This window comes from Malaclemys terrapin, chromosome 1 (genome assembly GCF_027887155.1).
Source record: "Malaclemys terrapin pileata isolate rMalTer1 chromosome 1, rMalTer1.hap1, whole genome shotgun sequence".
Lineage (NCBI taxonomy): Eukaryota > Metazoa > Chordata > Testudines > Emydidae > Malaclemys > Malaclemys terrapin.
Genome location: NC_071505.1, coordinates 153703083 through 153724830, shown reverse-complemented (window position 1 = coordinate 153724830; position 21748 = coordinate 153703083). Strand labels below are relative to the sequence as shown.

Here is a 21748-nt window from a genome sequence, read left to right as displayed (position 1 = left end):
GAATTCGCATGGTCCCTGCCACACCCTCACCAGTCTCACTAATACTTGTTGGAGCTGGTGAACAGAGGAGCACGTAGTTTATCAGTTATGAATGAAGACTAAATAGAGAAAAGAGATGTGTTGTTACCTGATTGACATTTCTTGGATTGGCTCGTATTCCAAGCCGGATGAGAGACCAGGCAGGTTATACTGGTCTCTCTAGGGCTGTATATACTGAGTACAGTCACTGTCCCATTTGTGTGATTTTCAAGATCAGTCCTGGGGTCTCCGTTTGGGTCCCAAGAGACCTGTGCAGCTGGTTTCCCTGCAGCTGCTTTGCACAAAGCAGTCCCGTTACTGTCACAGGTCAAGGTCACCACAGGAGGGACTGCAGGACAGGAGAAAGGGGAAAGAGTTGAAGTTAGTTTGCTGCACGTGGAATGGCAACTTTCCTCATTCCTATACAACAAGAAAATAGCAGAAAGAGGAGAATGGGAGTGAAGACAGTATTGCAATAAATAGCAAACACCTGCTACGACAAAATAGATAACGTGGAGTCCTTACAGCTCTTGAAATAGGAGTATCCCTTGGATGAGAGGGTGAATGAAAACTTTAGGTGTACCATTTGGACTACCATAGATAATATCCTGAGACACGGCTTTGGGGAAATGAAATACCCTCTCCTCACATGGCAATTTATCCGGGTTCAGTTTGAGACATATAAGCTCTCAGACACCCTCTGCTGTCAAGTTGGAACAGAAACAAAAGAAAAGAACCTGTATCACTTCAGAACTGGAGAATGTTGAGGGCTAAAGTGGGAACTAGGAAAAACAGCTGAGAGGAGGAAGGCTGGGAACCACAATAATCAAAGGTGCATTCCTGTAGGCCTTTTCCTTTAACTATTTTGACTGACCAAGTTTCCCAGCTCCACCCCACAAAGCGAATGGTTGGGACCAGCAGCTCATCTATCACCCAGGTTCCACTGCATTGTCTCGTCGTCATGACTCCTAACAATCTCACCCACTCATGTCAGTTTTCTCAGGGATGCTGTGTAGAAATGGGCCTGAATCCAAAACCCCATATCCAAAAAGTTCAGCTCTGGATCCTGATCTACATTTTGTGTCATCTGCTGCTGATCCCCGGCAGTAGTTAACACAGGGGTGTGCGTATATTTCTTATCCTTGGGGTGTCTTTGTCTCTTTTCCCCCCTCTGTTTTAGTTAATTTTGCAGTAGTAAATTCTTATGGTTATATCATTTGATATAGTCTTTCCAAAATTACCTGGCGAACTTTCAGTATTCTGATCTAGTTACTGCCCTCGTGTCAGGTGGGTCACCACGGTCATCCTCCTTTGTTGTGCACAAGCTAATGCACTAATGATGTTCCTAGCAAATAGCCTCTTTATGCTTGAGGCAGAAATGTTACAGGGGTAGGATAGGAGGAACTGGATGTCCCAGGGGGTTGGTAATAGGCTCTATTAGCCTTTTACTTGTAGCTCATCAGTTCTAAACCAGATCAGGTTTGCAGTAATTGAAAGTCATTACTATCTGCTGTAGTGAACCGAGCTGACCTCAGTCCTGGTGCTAACAGACTTGGTTTACACTCGCCAATGGGCATCCAGTCTCAGAAGAGAGACCAAAGAACAATTGAACATGGGGGGACTGAACTATCGTTATTCCTAAAAGGGGCCTCACTAAGTAGGGTTAAAGGTGCATTGACTTGTTTGCTATACATGTTCTGTGGAGAGAGGATTTCAGTCTCCAGAACTGTCATGCTGGAATTTCTCACAAGCACGACGGCTCAGATCCTCAAAGGTATTTAGGCTCCTAAGATCCATTGAAATCAGTGGAAGTTGGGAGTCTAAATACTTGTCAGGATCTGGGCCTAAATTAACTTTTGAAAAGAGTTTCCTGGGGGGATGGCTTGGGCTAGGGGTGTTTGTACAGAAGCCCCTCTACCAAATAGCCAAAGATTGATGTTAACATCACGTAGAAAAATAGCTCATGGCCAATTTTCCAGCCATAGAAACCAGGAGAAAGGTTTATGGAGGGAAAGGAGGACCAGAATGTGAAGAAGTTGGATGCGAGGAGAGACCAGAATGAATTCACATAAGGGGATTAACCCAGCAGACATGCTAAACTCCTTAGTTCTTGGAGTTCTCTGAGCCTATATTCTCAACTTTCTAAGAGGAGGGGAGGTTTATGTGTCAGGCATGAATCTGATTGTGCAGACAATTAAGAACATCAGAAACTGTTACTTACTTAATACAGTCAGAGTGTGGGTTTGATTGAAAGTTCCATCGCTGGTTGAAGTTTCACAGCTATAACATCCCTCATCTGTGAGTGTCACTTGCCGTATCTGAAGTGCACTATCAGTTTCAGGACTATATTTCCAATCCATTCTTTCACTGCAGTTTGCTCTGTTTGTCGTGTTCAGATCACGTCTGTATGCCAGTTGGCAGTAATTTCCAGTCCTTGGTCTTATCTTCCATATTACTGATACCAGATCCACCATTGAAACGTTATTACAGTTCAGATTAATGCTGGAACCAGCTATTTTAGATACTCTATCATCTAGAAAAGATGCAGGAAGAGAAGGACACCGCATTTCAAGAAAGATGTGGAGAAATTGGAGAGGGTCCAGAGAAGAGCAACAAGAATGATTAAAGGTCTTGAGAACATGACCTATGAAGAAAGGTTGAAAGAATTGGGTTTGTTTAGTTTGGAAAAGAGAAGACTGAGAGGGGACATGATAGCAGTTTTCAGGTACCTAAAAGGGTGTCATAAGGAGGAGGGAGAAAATTTGTTCACCTTAGCCTCTAAGGATAGAACAAGAAGCAATGGGCTTAAACTGCAGCAAGGGAGGTTTAGGTTGGACATTAGGAAAAAGTTCCTAACTGTCAGGGTGGTTAAACACTGGAATAAATTGCCTAGGGAGGTTGTGGAATCTCCATCTCTGGAGATATTTAAGAGTAGGTTAGATAAATGTCTATCAGGGATGGTCTAGACAGTATTTGGTCCTGCCATGAGAGCAGGAGACTGGATTCGATGACCTCTTGAGGTCCCTTCCAGTCCTAGAATCTATGAATCTGTGAATCTATGAATCTATCATTAGGGAGGTTTGGACTTTGTGCGCTCCGGAAACCTTGCTTCTTGCCAGCGCTTGAATTGTTTTCTTGGCTGGGCTCAGTATCAGATCTGGTGGAATTTTTTGCCTGAGAACCTTTGTATAAGGAAAAATAGGAGTATAACTTTCAAATTAGCTCACTAGCTCAGAGGGGAAACAATGAGTCTCTACCCAGTTGGCTGCTGACAATCCACCGCTTCATGATCTGTTCAAAATGGCTAAAAGATGCTTCATACACAGTGAGCATTGTTGCAATGGAGAGCTGAGTGGGAATGTGATATCGTGCAAACAATGAGGCGGCATGACTCTGGGGGTTCTAATCTAGTCCTTTTATGTTTCTCTTTCTCTATCTCTTAGGCCTGGGCTACACTCAAAATTTAAAGACACATAGCTGCAGCGCTCAGCGGTGTAAAAAATCCACATTCTTGAGTGCTGTCACTATGCCAACCTAACTTCTGGTGTAGATGCAGCTACGTTGACAGAAGAATGCTTCCGTTGACTTAGCTACCTTTGCTCAAGGAGGTGGTGTTCTTACATCTATGGAAAACCCCCTTCCATTGCTGTAGGCTGCATCTACCCTCTGGGGTTATGCCAGTATAGCTATGGCACCGCAGCTATGCCATTATAGTCCCTTAGTGTAGATACAGCCTTAAAGTGGGGATAATACTCATCTCCACAGGACATTGTGTGGCTTAATTCATCAGTAGTCATGAAGGATATTTTTTAGAACAAACGAGCTAAGTCAGTGCCAAGTATTATTATTTATTATATTAAGCCATTATTATTAGACCGTATGGGAAAAACCTGTAGCTGGCATCACCTTTTTCAGGATGGCTAAACTCTTGCCATTATCCCATGTAATGCTGTTCAAAGTGGACTCTTTTGTGATTAAAGAAACAGAGAAATAGGCTATCTAATTAGGACCACTTCTTTCTTTTTCTTAAACCAAAATCCTTTGGGAATGATTTGTAACTTGCAAAGTGAATACAGTTCAGTTCATTTTATTCAGTTCACCTGATTACACAGACCTACATGTTTGTGCCTTTTCGCAGGGTTTGCAGAAGAGTCACAATATATAACCTTAAGGTTCAGAACAGAAAATTCCCAAGATAAAACCACATCCTGCTGGTCCTGGGGACAGATGCAGCTGCAACTGCACCCTGCTTACAACAGATCCTTGTTACTTCAGCTCAGACAGTGACAGGGCCGCCCGGGGGGGTGGGGGGTGGGGTCAAGTGGGGCAATTTGCCCCAGGCCCCACAGGAGCCCCCATGAGAATATAGTATTCTATAATATTGCAACTTTTTTTATGGAAGGGGCCCCCGAAATTGCTTTGCCCCAGGCCCCCTGGGCGGCCCTGGACAGTGACAAACAAATCTGTAACTCTCACAGATTTTATCAGTGACAGTGGGGGACATAAGGGATGAAATATTTCTTTGGGGCTTCCCATGTCCCTCCTTTATTGATAAAAGGGGATAATACTTACCTCCCCTCTAAGGAGAACTGTTAGGATTAATTAGTTCATGTTTAAAAGTATTTTGAAGATGAAAATCCTAAGTATAATATAATTTTCTGGTACCCGTTCTGTATTGATTTTTTAAATGTATACAAAAAAAAAAATCACTCCTACAAATCTTTGCCCAGTTGATTAAATGGAATACAGCATTCTGATTACACAAACACTGCATTAGGAGCAAGATGGGGGTTTTGTTGTTTTTTGTTTCATTTTATTTTTAAATATATGCAAATTGTTCTGAGTAATTGAATTTCAGGAAGACTCTTCTGGAGCGGTTGTTTCTAATTCAGACAAAGTCATCAGAAGAGGAAACGAGAGAGGCTGAATGTCTCATGATGGGTTCTTGATTTTAGTTCTGTGAAAGTCTCTTAAAATGAATTGGAGAACAAAGAGCTTCCTTGCCTGACTTATCTTTGTCAGGCGCATCAGCACGTCAGGCCGTGTCATTAATTCCACTGGCCTCATCTAAACATGACTAAGCAAATCTAAGAGCGCAAGTGGACTGCAATGGCTGGGCTGCTTTCACTGCATGACAGTAACACTCTTGTGCACCTTTCTTGACAAATAAGTGTGACACCAGTTTACTGGCCTATTGGACCCTCCTCTCTTAAGTAACCCTCCTGGGATATGGTACAGTTTCCCCAACATAGTGACTGTCCATTGCCAGGGGCAAGAAAGGAAGAAGTGAAAGAGGTGCTGCTTTCTGCTACACCTTTCTATCAGCTTCTATCACAAATGGCCAGGAATGAGTCAGGTACAAGTCACTCACAGTCCACAAGCCACATCAGTCAGCTTGAAAGCTGCTGAATTGGGTTTGTGTAAAATCTTCTTTTTTAGGTTTACATCAAAGTTGTAGGACGGCTTTGAATTCCCCTTTATCCTGTTTTAATGAGAAGGCTTTTAGCTGGGCAGGATAGTTTAAGCAGGAGTCTAAAACATTCTGGGCCTGAGCCTCATGTCCACTAGACCAGTTTCCACCATTCTAGTAGGGACCTTAAATTGGGTGTAAATACAATAATGTGCTTTGTCTTTAACTGCCAGAGTAGGGCAAAGAGGCCTTAGGGTAAATATGAATCAGGGTCTTTATTCCTAGTTCTGCCACTGATATAATGAATGATGCCAGAAGCATGAGCTTTGTGCCTGTGTTTCCCCATCCATAAAATGGAGGTAATGTCTACCTCAGAGGCATATTGTGAAGTATAATTAATTCATGTTAATAACGTGGTTTGAAGGCCTCTGATTAAAGTTGCTGTGGAAAGGCAAAGTATTATTAGCAGCACAGGCTGTTATCTAATGTCAGAGCCCCATTAACCATTTCTCAGGAAACAGCTAACACTTGGCTTGTTTTCCCCAGGATGGTTGTGTTCCATCTCTGAGCTGGAGAGAACCTGAGGACTGGTCCACACAGGGAACTTATATTGGCATAGTTATGTCGCATGGGTATGAAAAATCCACACCCCTAAGGCTAGGTCTACACTACTCGCCTGAATCGGCGGGTAGAAATCGACCTCTCGGGGATCGATTTATCGCGTCCCGTTGGGACGCAACAATCGATCCCCAAATCGACCAGCAGAGGTGGGAGTAAGCGCCGTCGACAGGAAGCCGCAGAGGTCGATTTTGCCGCCGTCCTCACAGCGGGGTAAGTCGGCTGCGATACGTCGAATTCAGCTACGCTATTCACGTAGCTGAATTTGCATATCTTAAATCGACTCTCCCCTGTAGTGTAGATGTAGCCTAAGAGACGTAGCTATGCCGACCTAACCCCTGGTGTTGAGAGAGCTAGGTCGACCTAGCTATCGCATCTTGGTGAGGTGGATTAACTACAGTTACAAGAGAACCCCTCCTGTCGCCATAGTGAGTGTCTACACTGAAGCGCTTCAGCAGCACTGCTGTAGCGTTTTAAGTGTAGACATACCCTGAGGGAGAAGGTGGGGTTTGGTAAAGGATTTGGATACCTTTATCCAGCCTACAGCCCTCTTTATTCTCCTCCAGATCATCACAGTATGGAAATGGTGTGTATCCAACACCAGGAAAAGTGCTCGAGGGTGATTTCTTCTCCCTCTTATCACAGAATGGAGCGAAACGTTGCATTACGCTGAGTCCAAAGTGTAAATTCTGACAGTTTCAAATGGGATGGGGCTAGATCTTATATCTCACAAGCTAAGTAGGATTGGGCCTGGTCAATATTTAGATGAGAGGCCTACGAAAAAGACCCAAGGTGCTATAGCTTATCAGGGCGTGATGTTGGCCAGATTCCAATTCTGCATCCCTAAATTCTCCCTAGAGTTTCGGTTGGATATGGGATTCTTCTTCACTTTCTGTCCCAAACTGTAGTGAAGTGGTAGTGGGTATTGCTAACCATTTGCTATTTTTGCCCCAGAGGTGGCTATACTTCAGTGTTGCGTGAAGTGATTCCTGTGTATATATAGTTTATTAAATGCTTTGAGATCCTTCAGGATAAATGGTTGTCTCTAAATGGAAATTGTCCTCAGCCTTGTTCTCCTCCCAGTTTGTCAGCCATGAACTTTTCCTATAGTTGGGGATGTTCAGATTTGAAGTGGTTTTGGTTCAGACCCATCGCTGGGGCAGATATGCTAAGGTCCCTTTGTGCTGCCAGGACCTTAAAGCAGCTCTAAAGGGGCTGCTGAGGATTCCTCTAGGCAATTATTGATTATTTTATGTCCTGAAGCATGAGGGTTTATATTCCGTAAACATTTTTATCCTTAGATAAAAGCTTGGAAACAGCCAGTGCCTACCATAGGCCTATGCCATACTGTCACCTCTCCAAAGCTGGGATCTGGTCTTCCAGAATCTCTGCTTTCATTTGAAAAAAGAGTAAGTCTATAGCTGATATGGTTGCAAAGAAAAGCTTTAAAAAATGTGAATTTAGGGCCTGTCTACACAGGGAAATTGAGTGGCAAAACTATACTGGTCTATGCATACTGGTATTACTCCCTGTATAGACACTTTTATTACAGAATAAAGGTGACTTTTCCCAGTTTACGTTCTGTCATTTTGGAAGTGCTTTAAGTTATACCAGAAAAACACGTTCTTATTCCAGAATGTGAGTGTCCAAATGGGGAGCCATACCGGTATAACGATTGTGGTGTAAATTCACACCTTACCTCAGACAGATTTATCTTTCTGTGTATAATCAATACAAAGATGTCTGCAGAGAGCCTTGAACAACGGGTCTGAGAAGTGTAAAGTGTCTTGTTTATCTCAGTGAGGCACTCACTCAGGGATGATAATTTAAATATTAACTATTTCATTCCCTGAGTAAAAAAGGAGACAGTGGGTCATAACTTACTGTGAGCAATTTCTCATTTTTGTGCCACATGTCAGTGACGTTTGGGAGATATCACCACTTTTTTTTTTTTCTCAGTCAGAAGGAGCCCAGCCCCAGGAGCTTAGCAGAGCCTATATGGGCCCCATTGAGGGGAAGTCAAGCTCAAGAAGTCCAATCTAGTGCAGCTCAGAGAGCTGCACATTCATATTTTGTACACAAAATCAAGTGTGAGCAGTGTTTCATTATGGAGGCTCATGTGGGTGGAGCTTATGTTATGGTGGAGCTTAGAAGAATACCGCCACTTCCCCAACCCCAATCTAAGCCCTGATCTCCAAACCTCTCAAGTTCCTCAATATTCTCTAACTTTGACTCACCTGAATATTTCTGTACCATCTCTAAATGTTACCACTTCTCTGTTCAACAATATGCTAGTCATTAAATGTTAAACAAGGTTCCATAGCACTGGTCCTAATATAGGTTTTTAGGGCACCCCACTATTTACACCTTTTCTTGTTTAAAATGGGCCATTTCCCCTCCTTTGGTTTTTTTTTTTTTTTCAAACAGTTACAGTCAATTTAGAAGTCATATGTATGTCTTGAAAATTTGTCAGCTACCACGTGCAAAACCTAAGATTACGGTAACTGAAAGCGATTGGGGAAAAATATTTTTCTCTCCTTTTTTTTCGTTTGTTTACGTTGTGCATTTGACAGCACTTTGGGTATAGTCAGTTTCACTGCTTCTCATCTATAATCAGTGACTTAGTCATCTTCTCCTGTTTCTTTGAATCTTTCACACAGCAAAAGGAGAGAAAAACATTTTTAAAAATAGGAAAATATGATTGTAAAACCACAGGGGGTCTTGGAGGCAGGTGTAGAACCTGAAAAGACTTTTAACTCTTTTCATATTGAGTAGATTTCAAATTGGTGAAACTCAGTTTCACATCCATGACTGAACTTTTATCTCATGCCCTGAGACTACTTAATTTCCTTAATAGCCTCTTTAAGAAACTGAAGCTTTTAAGGAGATTTTGCCCTCTAAAGAGATTGATGATTTTGCTCAGAGATAGTCCTATTGTACACTGATTTCCTGCAGCAACAACCCTTTTTAACTTTTCTGTGCATGGCCCCACACGCAACAGATTATAACATATTCAAATTAGTGGTATAACAAACTCACAATTGATATACCACAAGCAGATGACTGATTGCATTCCGGAATGAATGTTACATGAGTTACAGTATGATGCAATTCAAGGGGCAATACTTGCTGCTTGAAAGAGGCCAGGTGTAAAATGCTGAATACGTATCGTCTTTTATCTGTATCTATACTCTGTCACTGTGTATCTGTGACATTAAGCAAAGCTGGGATGGGAGAACATAAAAGACAGACAACTTAACGGATCCCTGGTATAACTCAATGGCAGTGAATGGAGTTACACCAGGAATGATCGTTGCCCAAAGTGTTTGTGAAACACACTTATTTTCTGAACACCAGCCTGTTCTTTTCAGTTGTAAGAATAGGTATGTACTACTAGTAGAAAAAACAAGTTAGTGTGTTGGGTAGATCTCCCTGCAGCTGTGAGATATAGGAGATAAGGGTTCCGTTGCTTGCTGAAGGGAATCACACACAAATAAGGACAGTGTGGATTCATACCTTGGTGTCACCTTCAGCTCCCCATTCCCATCTCCACATCCAGGCTCTTGATTCTCTGACAACTTCTCTAAACCCGTGCTCCCCACCCCATCTCTATCATGCTAACCCTAGTTTATTTAGTCATCTCTTGCTTCCATTACACAAACTTCCTGCTTTCTCATTTCCCAGCGTCTCCTTTCATTCCCTTGCAATCATCTGCTGCTTCTGCCACTGTTACCATGTCACTCCTCTGGGTGAATCCCTCCCCCACCCTGGATGGCTTCTTCTCGTCATTACTGATAAATTACTGAGTCATCCCCCACAAAGTCATCCCCACCTCTGGTTTCCTCGTCGTGGCCTGTCTGTGATGTGTTTATCATTAGACTGTAAACTCTCCAGGCCAAGGAATGGCTTCAGCTATATGTACTGTACCGGGCTGAGCACACTGACAATGCTAATCCAAACTCCTTGTTTTCATTTTCCAGGCTAAACACAAATCTGCATCTGCCCAACTCTCTGCTCTTATTTCTTCCTGTTACCTTCTCGTTCCCTTTAACCTGCCCAAGCCTCACCCCTAAACACTCCTCTTGTCTTTACACCTTCTTCCGTGCCACCCCAAACGCCTGGAATTCCCTCTTTCTACTTGGGCACCAAAGAATCTTCCTCCTCTTCTTCAGCTCCTCCCTGAAAACTCACTTATTGGGTGGAGTCTTCCAGTGACACTTCAGCAATGTAAGAAGCACATAACTCAACCCTCAGGCCATGTCTAGGCTAGGAAAGGTTGGCTATGTTTTAATATAGACACAGCCTAAAAGAAAAAAGGATTGCAGCCCCACTTTAACATGGGTCTGACGTCCAGATACCCAGCGTAGTGTCACGGGTTGGAATCATTCATTCTGCACAACACAAAGGGCTGGTCCTCAATGGTTGTAAATCATCATCCCTGAATTGAAGTCAATGGAGTTAAAAGTTTACACCAGCTGAGGATCTGGCCCCTAAACTGTAAACTATATAAGGCAAGGTCTGCGTCTCCCTGTACATGTAAATGATCACGTCTTCAAAAACAAAAAAGAACAGCAGTGAGTTTTCAACAGTGTGTACATCCACACTCATATGTCAGAGTTAGAAAATACAATATTGTATGTGGTCAGGATGCTATTTTCAAACCTTCTTACTGCTGGGGTTTCAAAATGAGACTCATTCAAGCACAACGGTCCTTGGTCAGGACGATGTAAATGTCAACTCTGAAGTTCTAAAACAGGATCTGCCTTTAAAGAATTTGTGTGTGTGGTGGGGGGGGGGGGGGGGGATCATCTGAAAAAGTCTCAGATGATTTAAAAAAAATACAGAACACTATTTAAATGGTTGGTTAAGAAAAATAATCAAATGGTTTCCCGCCCTTTAGTGTGTTACATTTTCAATGTTAAAATAAACATCAGGGTGCCAGTGCAATAAAGAAAGGGGGCACTAAAACAAGAGTGGGATGAAGACCGAGGCAGTTTATCAAAATATTTCCCCCATCCTATGAAGTCTTAAATCAGGAGTAGAGTTCCAATATGAATGAGAGCAGGTGACTGGGAGGATGGCAGGGCTGCAGGAGGTAGGAAGTGATAGAGGGAGCAGGGAAACATACACCAAAAAACAAGAATCCACAATCTGTATTAAGGAAAGAAGATCACTCATTGAAGTCAAGGTTCAGATAGAAGCTATGTATGCAAATAAACCCCCACTATGGGCAGGTTGCTCCATGAGCTCCATTCACACTGGAGTTACTCCACTTTTACGCTAGTGTACAGTTTTACTCCACTTTCACACTGGTGTGACACCACTGATTTCACCGATCATGGTCTGTAAAGCTGGAGTAACTCAGTGGTGAATCAGGCCCTGTAATGCCCATGTTGGTTTCTTGCAGCGGCCTCTGAACCAACTGTCACGGGCCACTGCCAATAGCATAGACGGACCACTGGTCTCATCCAGAATGACAATTCCTGTGGGCCAGTAGGAATAGAAATTTGCTGCATCAACCTTAAAAGAACTCCCCATGGAACACCTCCCCTCACTGCTCACTCTTCCCTTGACGTTCATATGCAGACATTTGGGGTATTCCACTGCTTAACCCAGTAAGGAAAGTCACTGAGGCCGTCTCTACACTGGCACTTTTCTTACAATTTCCCACTACTGCGGCTCTGGTGCCTGCAATGGTGAAATCACTAGTATAGACCAGTCACCAACATAGGCGCTGGAACTAGGAGTGTCTGAGGTGTGGCTGCACCCAGTGGCTGGAAGTGGTTTCCATCCTATACAGGGTTTACAGTTTGGTTCAATGGCTCTCAACACCCCCACTATACAAACTGTTCCAGCTCCCCTGGCCACCAGCATTTTAAAGGATGTGTCATCTAACACAGTGGTTTTCAAACTTTTTTTCTGGAAATCCAGTTGAAGAAAATTATTGACGCCCGTGACCCAATGGAACTGGGGATGAGCGGTGTGGGAGGGGCTCAGGGTTGGGGCAGAGGGTTGGGGAGTGGGAGTGTGGGCTGTGGGGTGGGGCCGGGAATGAGGGGTTCAGAGTGTGGGAGGGGGCTCAGGGCTGGGGCAGAGGGTTGGTGTGTGGGGTTGGGGTGCAGGCTTATCTCAGGTGGCTCCCAGTCAGTGGCGCAGCAGGGGTGCTAAGGTAGGTTTTCAGCCTGTCCTGGCACCGTGGACTGTTTGTGTCCCGGAATGGGCCAGCAGCGGGTCCGGCTCCTAGGCGGAGGTACACAAGCAGCTCCACATGGCTCTTGCCCGCAGACACACATACCCCCGCTCCCATTGGCTGGGAACCCCGGAGACTCCGCACCTAGGAGCCGGACCTGCTGCTGGCCACTTCCGGGGTGCAGCACAGTGTCAGAACAGGTAGGAACTAGCCTGCCTTAGCCGGGTAGCACCACCAACGGGACTTTTAATGGCCCGGTCAGTGGTGCTGACCAGAGCCATTTCGACCCAGAGTCTTACATTCCGTGACCCGCGACCCACAGTTTGAAAACCACTGATCTAACACAGCTCAGAGAAGGACTAGACACCATAGCTGTTAAACCATCTGCGCCTTGTCTAAGCTAGTGCTTCCCATGTCACTAAAACTAGTGCAGCAGCACAGTTGATAGTGCAGCAGTAGGAATTTTAAGAAAAAGGTTCATGCAGTTAAGGTCTGGCTGAGTCCTGTAAAGTGCACAATTTTTCAAATATCATCATTTCATTTTTACAGCCACTCCTGGCCCCCAGAAGCTGTCTGGGACTCTGAGTTCCCAATAACTTTGGTACTGTGTGGGGACAGATGTGTCCATGATGGGTGTACGTGCACTGGGCCCACCTACGCCACTAAGCCTGTGGTCTGTGAGGGAGTGGAGGCCAGAATGGAGGAACTGGAGAGGAGTTGCCTTGGTTTTACTACATGCTCTGAGGCAGCCTCCTGCCTTCAACTTATGCAGGGAGGGAAGCAGCCTGGTCTGGTGGACAGAGCACTCAAGAGTAGCCACTGCTGGGAAATTTTCTGTCTCCTGTTTTTCTGTGGAAAATTGGGGGTTTGATTAAACAATTGTTTTTGTGAAAAACTTATCTGCCTTCCATGGAAAATTCCATCTTCTTGTCCAAAAAAAAAAAAAAAAAAAAAAAATTCGAAGACCTTCTGGCTGAGAAGGTTTGGGTTGTGGCTGAGAGGTTTTCAGGATTTTAACTGAAAGTTAAAATTTTCTTCAGAAAATTTCAGTGAAAATGAATTCTTTTCTTTTATGTCAATTTTTTTCTAGAAAAAAATCCTCATTTTTTGACCAGCTCTATTTAAGACCCTGGGGTTTTACCCCTGACTCTGCCGTGAAATCACTGTTATACCTTGGGAGAGCTGTTTAACACTCCTGTGTCTCAGTATTTCCATCTGTAAAATGGGGACGAGACCCCTAACTCTCAGGGGTGCTGAGGCTGAATTAAACAACAGTTGTAAATGTTTTAAACTCCTCTGGTGGAAGGCACTAGAGAAGTGAGACCTATCTTTGAAGCCTGTGTTTGAACAGCTCAGCACATTAGACCAGGTCCTCATTGCCAGTATGTGTACTTAGCATTAACACTTCAGGCTTTTGTGACTGGTGCATGAGACTGCCTCTCCCTGGTTTAGTGATGAGTTTCTGTGGTGAGCCCAAGGGATGCGCCTTGCACTCACGAGAGTGGGGCTTGGAAGATCATGAGCTCTACAAATACAAGTGAATGGGAGCTGGTAGACAGTAGCTGGAGCAGCTAAAAGACTAATTAAACTGAGACAGCTGCCCTAAAAGGTTAGGAAGCATAGCCTTAGATGATACTGATTTCACCACAGAAGCTGTTTTTGATCAAACTCTGACAGGTGCTCCTTATGGTAAAACTCCCACCAGCTCTCAGAATGGATCCTCAGGGCTGCTTGCCACTCCCTAATAGGATCTCCCACCAGTTCTCAGAATGAAACTTACGACCTCCACCCTACCCCATGGGAACTATCGCCAGCCTTCCTAACAAAACCCAGGAGAGAGAGAGAGAGACACACACACACACACACACACCCCGCCCCGGCTAAGGCTCTGGGTTCACAGATGGGGCTGCACACACCATTCCCTGTGTGATCTATAGTCTGTTAAATAAATCAGCCTCTCGGATGACAGGAATTTAAAGACACAGGGAACAGTTTTCTGGCAGCTGATAATGTTGTTAACTGTGAATCAGTCCCAGTTGCTAAGTAAACCAGATACATGGCACATGCCTAGCGACAACAGGCCTGGTGATCACAGGCAGATGCAGCGGATGAAGAGTAGGTCTAACATGCCAGTAACAATACATAATTGACTGCATCCTTTAATGAAAGCAGCACTGATAGGTACAGCATTTACATGAAGGAAACATCCTAGCACATTCCCCTTGCCTCTATCCATAGCAGCTGCTTGGTCCCAAAGAGAAGTCCAACTTACCCATTGTTACCATGGCCACAGCAACGGTGAGCAGAATGAAGGCACAAAAAGTCTTCCCAACACAATTCATGTCAGCTTTTGCTTTCATCGCTCACACAGCTCACTTGCTCCATCCATCCTGTTGTAAGCCCAGCTGCAGACGTGGGGAGCTTCCCTCTGTGACAGTGTGTCCTTGCCAGCCAGTGTCTCTGTTCCCTCTTCCACTTCCCCACCTCTCCTCCACCCCAACTCCGCCTGCTCCTGACTGATTAGCTCCTTGGAGGTGGAGAGGCTCCTTCTTCTGCCTTTTCATGACACTAGGCTTCCTGTGCTGAGAGCCAAAGCGAACATTGAGGAAACAGATTGAGCAGCTCTGCCTTCCGTTCATTGGCTCTCCTCACAGTGCTGATGTGTGAAGATAAACTCCACAGCAGAGCTCAGAATTAAGTAAAAATGAAGCATATTCTTCAAGCCTGGGCTTACTGTCAGAGAGGGAATATTAATTGTGGGGAGTTAGAGCATCCAGTAATAACAGTGCACTCAGCGCTCCACAGACAAGAAAAGTTCAGTCCTTGAAGGGCTTCCATTCTAAAAGACCTTATATACAAAGACCTCTTTTAATAATTGCCCGCAGGAGGTGCTCTGTCCCTGTTAGGATCAGGGCCTTAATCCTGCTCTTAAACAATGAGGCCCACTCAGACCTCAGAGGAGAGAATGTGTAGTGAAGGGGGGGAGGGGGAGACTTCTATTTTTTACTTAACTTTGGACACAAGTTCTTTAGCCTTCCCAGCTTGGCAGCTGTCTCCCCCACCAATTTCTGGCCCATCTCCCTGGTTGAAAGATTTTTGTCTTTTTGCTAGGACAATGGCCCCGTTTCTCCTCTTCCTCACTGACCCTTCCAGGTCAGTTTCAGGGTTGGCTACTTCTCTCATAAGCCGACAGCATCTCACATGCAGAACTTTCTGGTCCCACAGAAGTGCCGGGGCTTCTAGCTGGCCAAATGGATAACACAAAACAATTAAAATCCAGAATAACAGCCAAAAGGGAGTAACAGTTGTAACTAAAAGCAGACTGAACAGAGAGGTCGGCATGTGTTTTGTTAGGCCCATGACTTTGGACTGTATTTTTTGTGGTTACTTTAACACTTCTTGGCTAGCAGAATCAGGGTTTATAGACCTCCTGGGAAAAGTTGGAGGCCTATTGAAGGGAGGAGAGGCGGAGGCAGGCCAGGGAGTGGGGTCCAGGTGTCAGATTTGCATAGAGAAAAGAGCAGGGAACATAAGAACTGCCATAACAGATCAGTCCATTGGTCCATCTAGTCCACCATCCTGACAGTGTCTGGTACTAACTGCTTCAGAGGAAGATGCAAAAAATCCCATAATGCACAATTATGGATTATCCTAGAGGCAGTTTCTTCCTAATCTTTGCCAGTGAGGGGTAGTTTATACTTGGAAGCATGACAGTTTATCTCACTTATAATTTTTTTTATCCTGCCCAATGTTATTGTGGATGTTCTCAGTACCCATAAAAAGGTCTAGTCCTGAGTCCTTGGCCACAATAATATCATGTGGCAATGAGTTCCATGGGTAAACTATGTTATATTAACAAATGTTTCTTCTTATTAGTTTTAAATGTAATTTAATTGAATGCTCCTTGTTCTAGTAATATGAGAGAAGGTAAATAGAAACACTCAATGTACTTTAACTATACCATTCATTATTTTGTATACACATACCTCTATTATATTCCATCTTGCTCATCTCCTTTGAAGTAAACAGCCCCGGTCTTTCTTCACACATATGTCTCTAGTCATTTTTGCCATCTGCCTCTGTCCCCTTTCTAATTCTGCTGTATCCTCGGGACCAGAACTGAGCACAGTACTGCATAGGAGGACATACCATTGTTTTATAATATTTTCCATTCTATCCCTTCTACATTTAAATATTTTGTTCGCTTTTTAGACCTCCACAGTGCATTGAGCAGAGGTTTTCAATGAGCTTCCCCCACTGCTGTTCAGGTCTATTTCCCGAGTGATTACCGTTAATCTAGAAACCACTAATGCATGTGAGCAGATAACATGATTATCTCCGAGAGTGGGAGAGGGACAGGAAGGGGGTGGTTGATTGGAGACACATTAAGAGACCAGGGTGGAAAGAGAGTTAGGGAAGATCTAAGTTGTACCGAGCCTTGTTCATGAAGGAAAAGGAGCTTGAATTTGATGCAGAAGCCCAGGGAACTTGAAGAGGAGCTAGACATGGACATAGAGGCAGGCAAGGCAGATGATTTTCTGGAAATTCTTTGGGTGGATTGAAGGGTATGGATGAATGTCGTGACCCTGTGGGGAGGGGGTCAAGGGAGGAACCCTTCCGGGTCAACAGCATCTCACCCCAAATTGACATACAGACAGAAACCCTGCTACCCTTGCTTTTACTGTAGGGGTTTATCCAGGACAACCAGGGTTAAACAACTGGATTTGTTTGGCAGGTGGACACTGTTGACCTGCTATTTAGGAGCTATGAAACCTGCTGATCTTTTCTGGGAGAGGCCTGGGAGCTCAGAGACCAGCCAGGGAGTTCACAGCAAGAGTGTTAGACCAGAGAGCTCAGAGGCAGTGAGTCTGCTGGGCTTTGGAACTCTTTCTTTTTCTTGTAAAAATAACTGACTGGCGTTTCTGTTGCATCAGAGGAGCTTGGGCTCTTTTACAGAGGTGGTGAGGAGAGCTGTACGTCTGGGAGGCCAGTGAGGAGGAAGGTGTAGAAGTCAAGGTGAGAGAGGATCAGGGCCTGGATAAGTTGGATGGAGGAGGATGGATGGAATTTGGAAATCGTGCAGAGGGGAAAATTGAGAGGATTTATTGACAGCATGAATGTTGGGAAACTGGAAGGGTGGGAGTGGGGAGTTGATTGTGATGCTGAGACAACGCAGAGATTGGAGGAATTGTCAGCTGGGCTAGAGAATGGGGAAGAAGAGGGAAAGGTCTGGCAGGAAATGGGAGGAGTTTGGATTTCATGGGGTTGAACTTGAGCTGGTGGTCTGTGCATTATCCAAGAAGAGTCTGGACAAAGAGTGGGAGGGAAGGGTGCTGAGCTGGACCTGAGAGCCCTCTCTGCTAAAGGTAATAACTGAAGCTAGGAGACTGTATGAGGTTACCTCTGGGTAGTGCAGAGGGGAGAAAAGAAGAGGGCCAAGGACTGAGGCCTGAGGGTCACCAACAGAGAACAAAAGGGAGGAGGAAGAGCCCCCAGTGGAGATACTGATGAAGCAGTTGGAGAGGGAGGAAGAACACCAGAGATGACCCTTTCTGAAGCCAAGGGAGGAGACAATCTCAGAGAGAGAGAGGGTAGTGATGATTTCCTCTGACAGCATCTCTTCAGACAACAGTACAGTCCTGACAGCAGTGTAATCACATGCACCAAATAGTCCTGAGAGGCCTCAGAGGGCACACGTTCTGTGGGGTTGCATGGTTTTACCATAGCACTACAGCAAAGAGTCAATACCAGGATCATTTCTTTGAAATGGAATGCAGACTTGTCACATTGTCAATCTCAAGCCAGCTCTTTTCTGTTCTCCTAGCTGAAGTATGGGTTCTCCATTGTGGTTTTTAACGTGGGTTAGTTTAGATCCACTGTCTATTTATTATAGTATCATCAGACATTGTCTGAGAGATGCACAGTCTGTGATCAGCTCCGTTTGAAGTGGTTTTGCTCAGGCTTCAGCCTTTCCTGACAACAGAACTTATCATAATAACTTATTCAATATACAGAGCAGCTGCAGGATTTGGGAAGATACGTTGTAACTATCCAAGTATAGATAAAAAATAAGCTTTTGAGAGTAAAATTACTACTTAATATAGCCTGAATATTGAGAGGTGGTTATTTTGTCAGATTCTCAGTTAGCGTAAATTGGCGTCAAGTTCCATTGACTTCTGAGGATCTCGCCTATTGTGTCAACCACAGCATCCCAGAGCCCAGGGCCTTGAGCCCCCAGTGAGTGATGATGTCTCTCAGTAATCTGGACTTAAATAGATACATGCGAAAAGTCTCATCAGTCAAGGGAGCTGGTCTCTGCACTATTGATACTCTCCCCTGACTGCACAGAACACACACGACGTCCCATCAGTGGAATGAATTGTTCTGGACTTTGGCAGGAAGGCTGCATTTACAGTCCAGTGCATTGTGCACTACTCACCCTGATACGTCTATTTAAAGAACCTTTAACTTCCCTACAGACATTAAGGCTACATCTACACTACAGGGGGGGGGTCGATTTAAGATACGCAAATTCAGCTACGTGAATAGCGTAGCTGAATTCGACGTATCGCAGCCGACTTACCCCGCTGTGAGGACGGCGGCAAAATCGACCTCTGCGGCTTCCTGTCGACGGCACTTACTCCCACCTCCGCTGGTGGAGTAAGAGCGTCGATTCGGGGATCGATTGTCGCGTCCCAACGGGACGCAATAAATCGATCCCCGAGAGGTCGATTTCTACCCGCCGATTCAGGCGGGTAGTGTATACCTAGCCTAATAGAGTTGGAACATCAAGCTTAATGGGAAATTTCCTGTTTCTTGATGATTTGCCTCAGAGACTTACAATAATTGTTAGTTTTTTCCACCTTTGTTGATTTTACTAAATAACTTTTTTTTTCATCTTTAAACTCTTCCCCCCCCCCCCCCCAGGTAAAAAACGAGATGAAATTGATAGGTTTGTTGTGTGTGGTCATAAAAGTGAACAAACAAAAGCATTGGATAGAGACATTTTTTGCGGCAGATGCTGTACAAACTTCTTCGACAACAATCCTGACCTGCAGCCCTACAGCTATTCCCGTTCTGGGCTCCCCACACAGCTCTGCCAGTGTTCCTGAATGTTGACCTGCAGCCCCGCTCCCGTTATTCCATCTCTGCGCCTCACACAGCTGTGCCGATGCCCCTCAATCCAGCCCTGCAGCCCCCCTGCTAGTCCAGTCGTAGTCCTTCCAAGAATTCCACCAAAACAGCTTGAATCTAACCTGCAAACCCACCTGAAATGTGACTGCGAAGACAGCTAAAATAATAGACTCCAGCTTCAGCTGTTACCTGCAGCACCCCATAAAGGATGTCATACTGTGGGTCTTTTCCTATCAGTTCAGTCCCACAAAATAACAACAAACTCTGACCAACCTGCTCCCCTAACAGAGTTATAAAGTGAAACCCGGGGGAGAACGTCACATAGAAAAGGGGTTGGGGCTGTTTCTGAAGCAGCTTCATAGGTGCTCTGTGGTTAGTTGGTATTGTTTATTCCTGGAAACACCCACACACCTGAAAGTCTTGATGAGAATATGGTCTCTTCTGTGACTCCCCCCGGAGGGTAGGAGGGGCAGGGGCAGAGTGCAGCACCCTCACATATCAAAGGCACTTTTATTTCATATCAAAACTGAAATTACTGAGCCCTGACTCGGTGCCGTTAGCTTTTCTTTCCTGTTGCAGGACCAGAATTGTCCTGAACTTGAATCTGCAGGTTTAAAATCCTTCTTGTGGTCTGCATTGTATATAATCAAAAATATACTGAGAATTTCTGCCAGCACTTCAAGGCAGATTTAGAGGAGTGGGTTTATTTGTAAATCTATTTGGAAACTCCTCTCCCCCGCTGTAGGATCTGACCCAGTGTCTCTTACAATCCTTCTGCCTCCAGAATGAAATACCTGCTTTCTCAAAGATTTATAGGGGCAAATCCTCAGTGGATTTAAGTTAAGTTAATTTTAAGGCCAGAAGGGACCATTATGATCCTCTAGTCCAGTGGTCCCCAAACTTTTTAACTCATGCCCCCCCATTACCCCTGTCCATGCACCCCACCCCTGGAGCCGGGAGCGAGGTCGTGGCTCTGGGGTGGGGGGATGTGGACAATGGTAAAGGGGTTGAGGCTAAGGCCACAGCTGGGGGCGGGGGTGGGAGCGGAGCCTTGGCTGGTGGCCGAGGCTGGCAGCCGGGACCCCGGATGGGGGCTGGCAGCTGGGGCTAGCAGCCGGGGCTGGGGCCAGGAGCGGAGCTGGGTGGCACTCCCTCCCAGCTCCCTGTGGGGGCTGGCCCAGGCCCCAGTCATGACCCCCCCAATGTTCCTCCACCCCCCTCTAGGGGGCCGTGCCCCACAGTTTGGGGACCTCTGCTGTAGTCTGACTTCCTGCACAGCACCGGCCACAGAACATCACCCAGTGATTCCTTCTTCTAGTCCAATAGCTCATCATGTGAACTAGAGCGTATCTTTTACAAAGATGTCTAACCAGCACTACTGCAGGCTGGGCAAAGGGATCTGAGCACATTTGGAGAGGAGGGTGCCTGACTGAGTAGTGAAGCCCCTTGAGGAGAGGGAAAGACTCGGAGAAGGCTGGATGAGTTGCTGAGATGGGGGGTTAGTGGGGAAAAGGAAGCAGGGTGCTATTTCCAGGAAGTTCCCCTGCTTCTGTCTTTGAGTCTCCAGCACACCTGAAGCCAACCTCTGTTCCATTGGTCATGAGGAGAATCATGCAGGAGGCTCTTACCAGAACAAATGTATAACTCTGATTTCACCTGAACAGAAGGAGGAAGATGATCTCTCAGGTTCTCTCTAAGACGTTTTAAGAAGTACAAACGCCCTGCTGGATGGAATTATCTGGATTTCTTCAACTGACAGCTCCTGAGGCTAATGCCCTTTCAATGGAGATATAACATAACCATCTCCTTTGTGAGGACAAGCCAACGTTTATTGTGTTATGAAAAACGAAACACTACAGCATGGGCATTTCGACAGGGAACTCTCAGGAACATTAACTGGGAATCAGGTGGTTAAATTCCCATGAATTGCAAGGAAAGCAAACCAGTATGGGCCCAAATTCTGCACTGACCTGCATGCCAAGCAATTCCTATTGACTTCAGTGGCATTGCATGGAATATAAATGTGGCCTATGCTCTCTAATTTAAAACAACCAAGGAAGAAAATGATAGAAATTCTGGGACAGATTCATCACTGTATAATTCAGGGGTGGCCAACCTGAGCCTGAGAAGGAGCCAGAATTTACCTATGTACATTGCCAAAGAGCCACAGTAATACATCAGCAGCCCCCCATCAGGTCCAGCGCCTCCCGCCCACCAGCAGCCCCGTCAATCAACGCCTCCCGCTCCCTTCCCACACCTCCCGATCAGCTGTTTTGTGGCATGCAGGAGGCTCTGGGGGGAGGGGGAGGAGTGAGGGCATGGCAGGCTCAGGGGAGGGGGTAGGAAGCGGTGGAGTGGGGGCAGGGCCTGTGGCAGAG

At 45.3% G+C, this 21748-nt stretch overlaps 1 protein-coding gene across 3 annotated transcripts in view; it reads right to left on the bottom strand.

Annotated features, from left to right (window-relative positions):
- The window catches only part of LOC128845451 (cell surface glycoprotein CD200 receptor 1-A-like), a 41891-nt gene extending 27139 nt beyond the window's left edge, over positions 1–14752 (bottom strand). For all 3 annotated transcript variants that reach the window (XM_054044201.1, XM_054044194.1, XM_054044209.1), the window contains exons 1-3: positions 14509–14752; positions 2240–2551; positions 128–367 (exon numbers count right to left, since the gene is read on the bottom strand). In XM_054044201.1, the coding sequence (XP_053900176.1) occupies positions 128–367; positions 2240–2551; positions 14509–14596 (640 nt within the window). In that variant the 5' untranslated portion in view covers positions 14597–14752. The remainder of the gene's footprint in view (positions 1–127; positions 368–2239; positions 2552–14508) is intronic.
- Positions 14753–21748: the final 6996 nt, after the last annotated feature.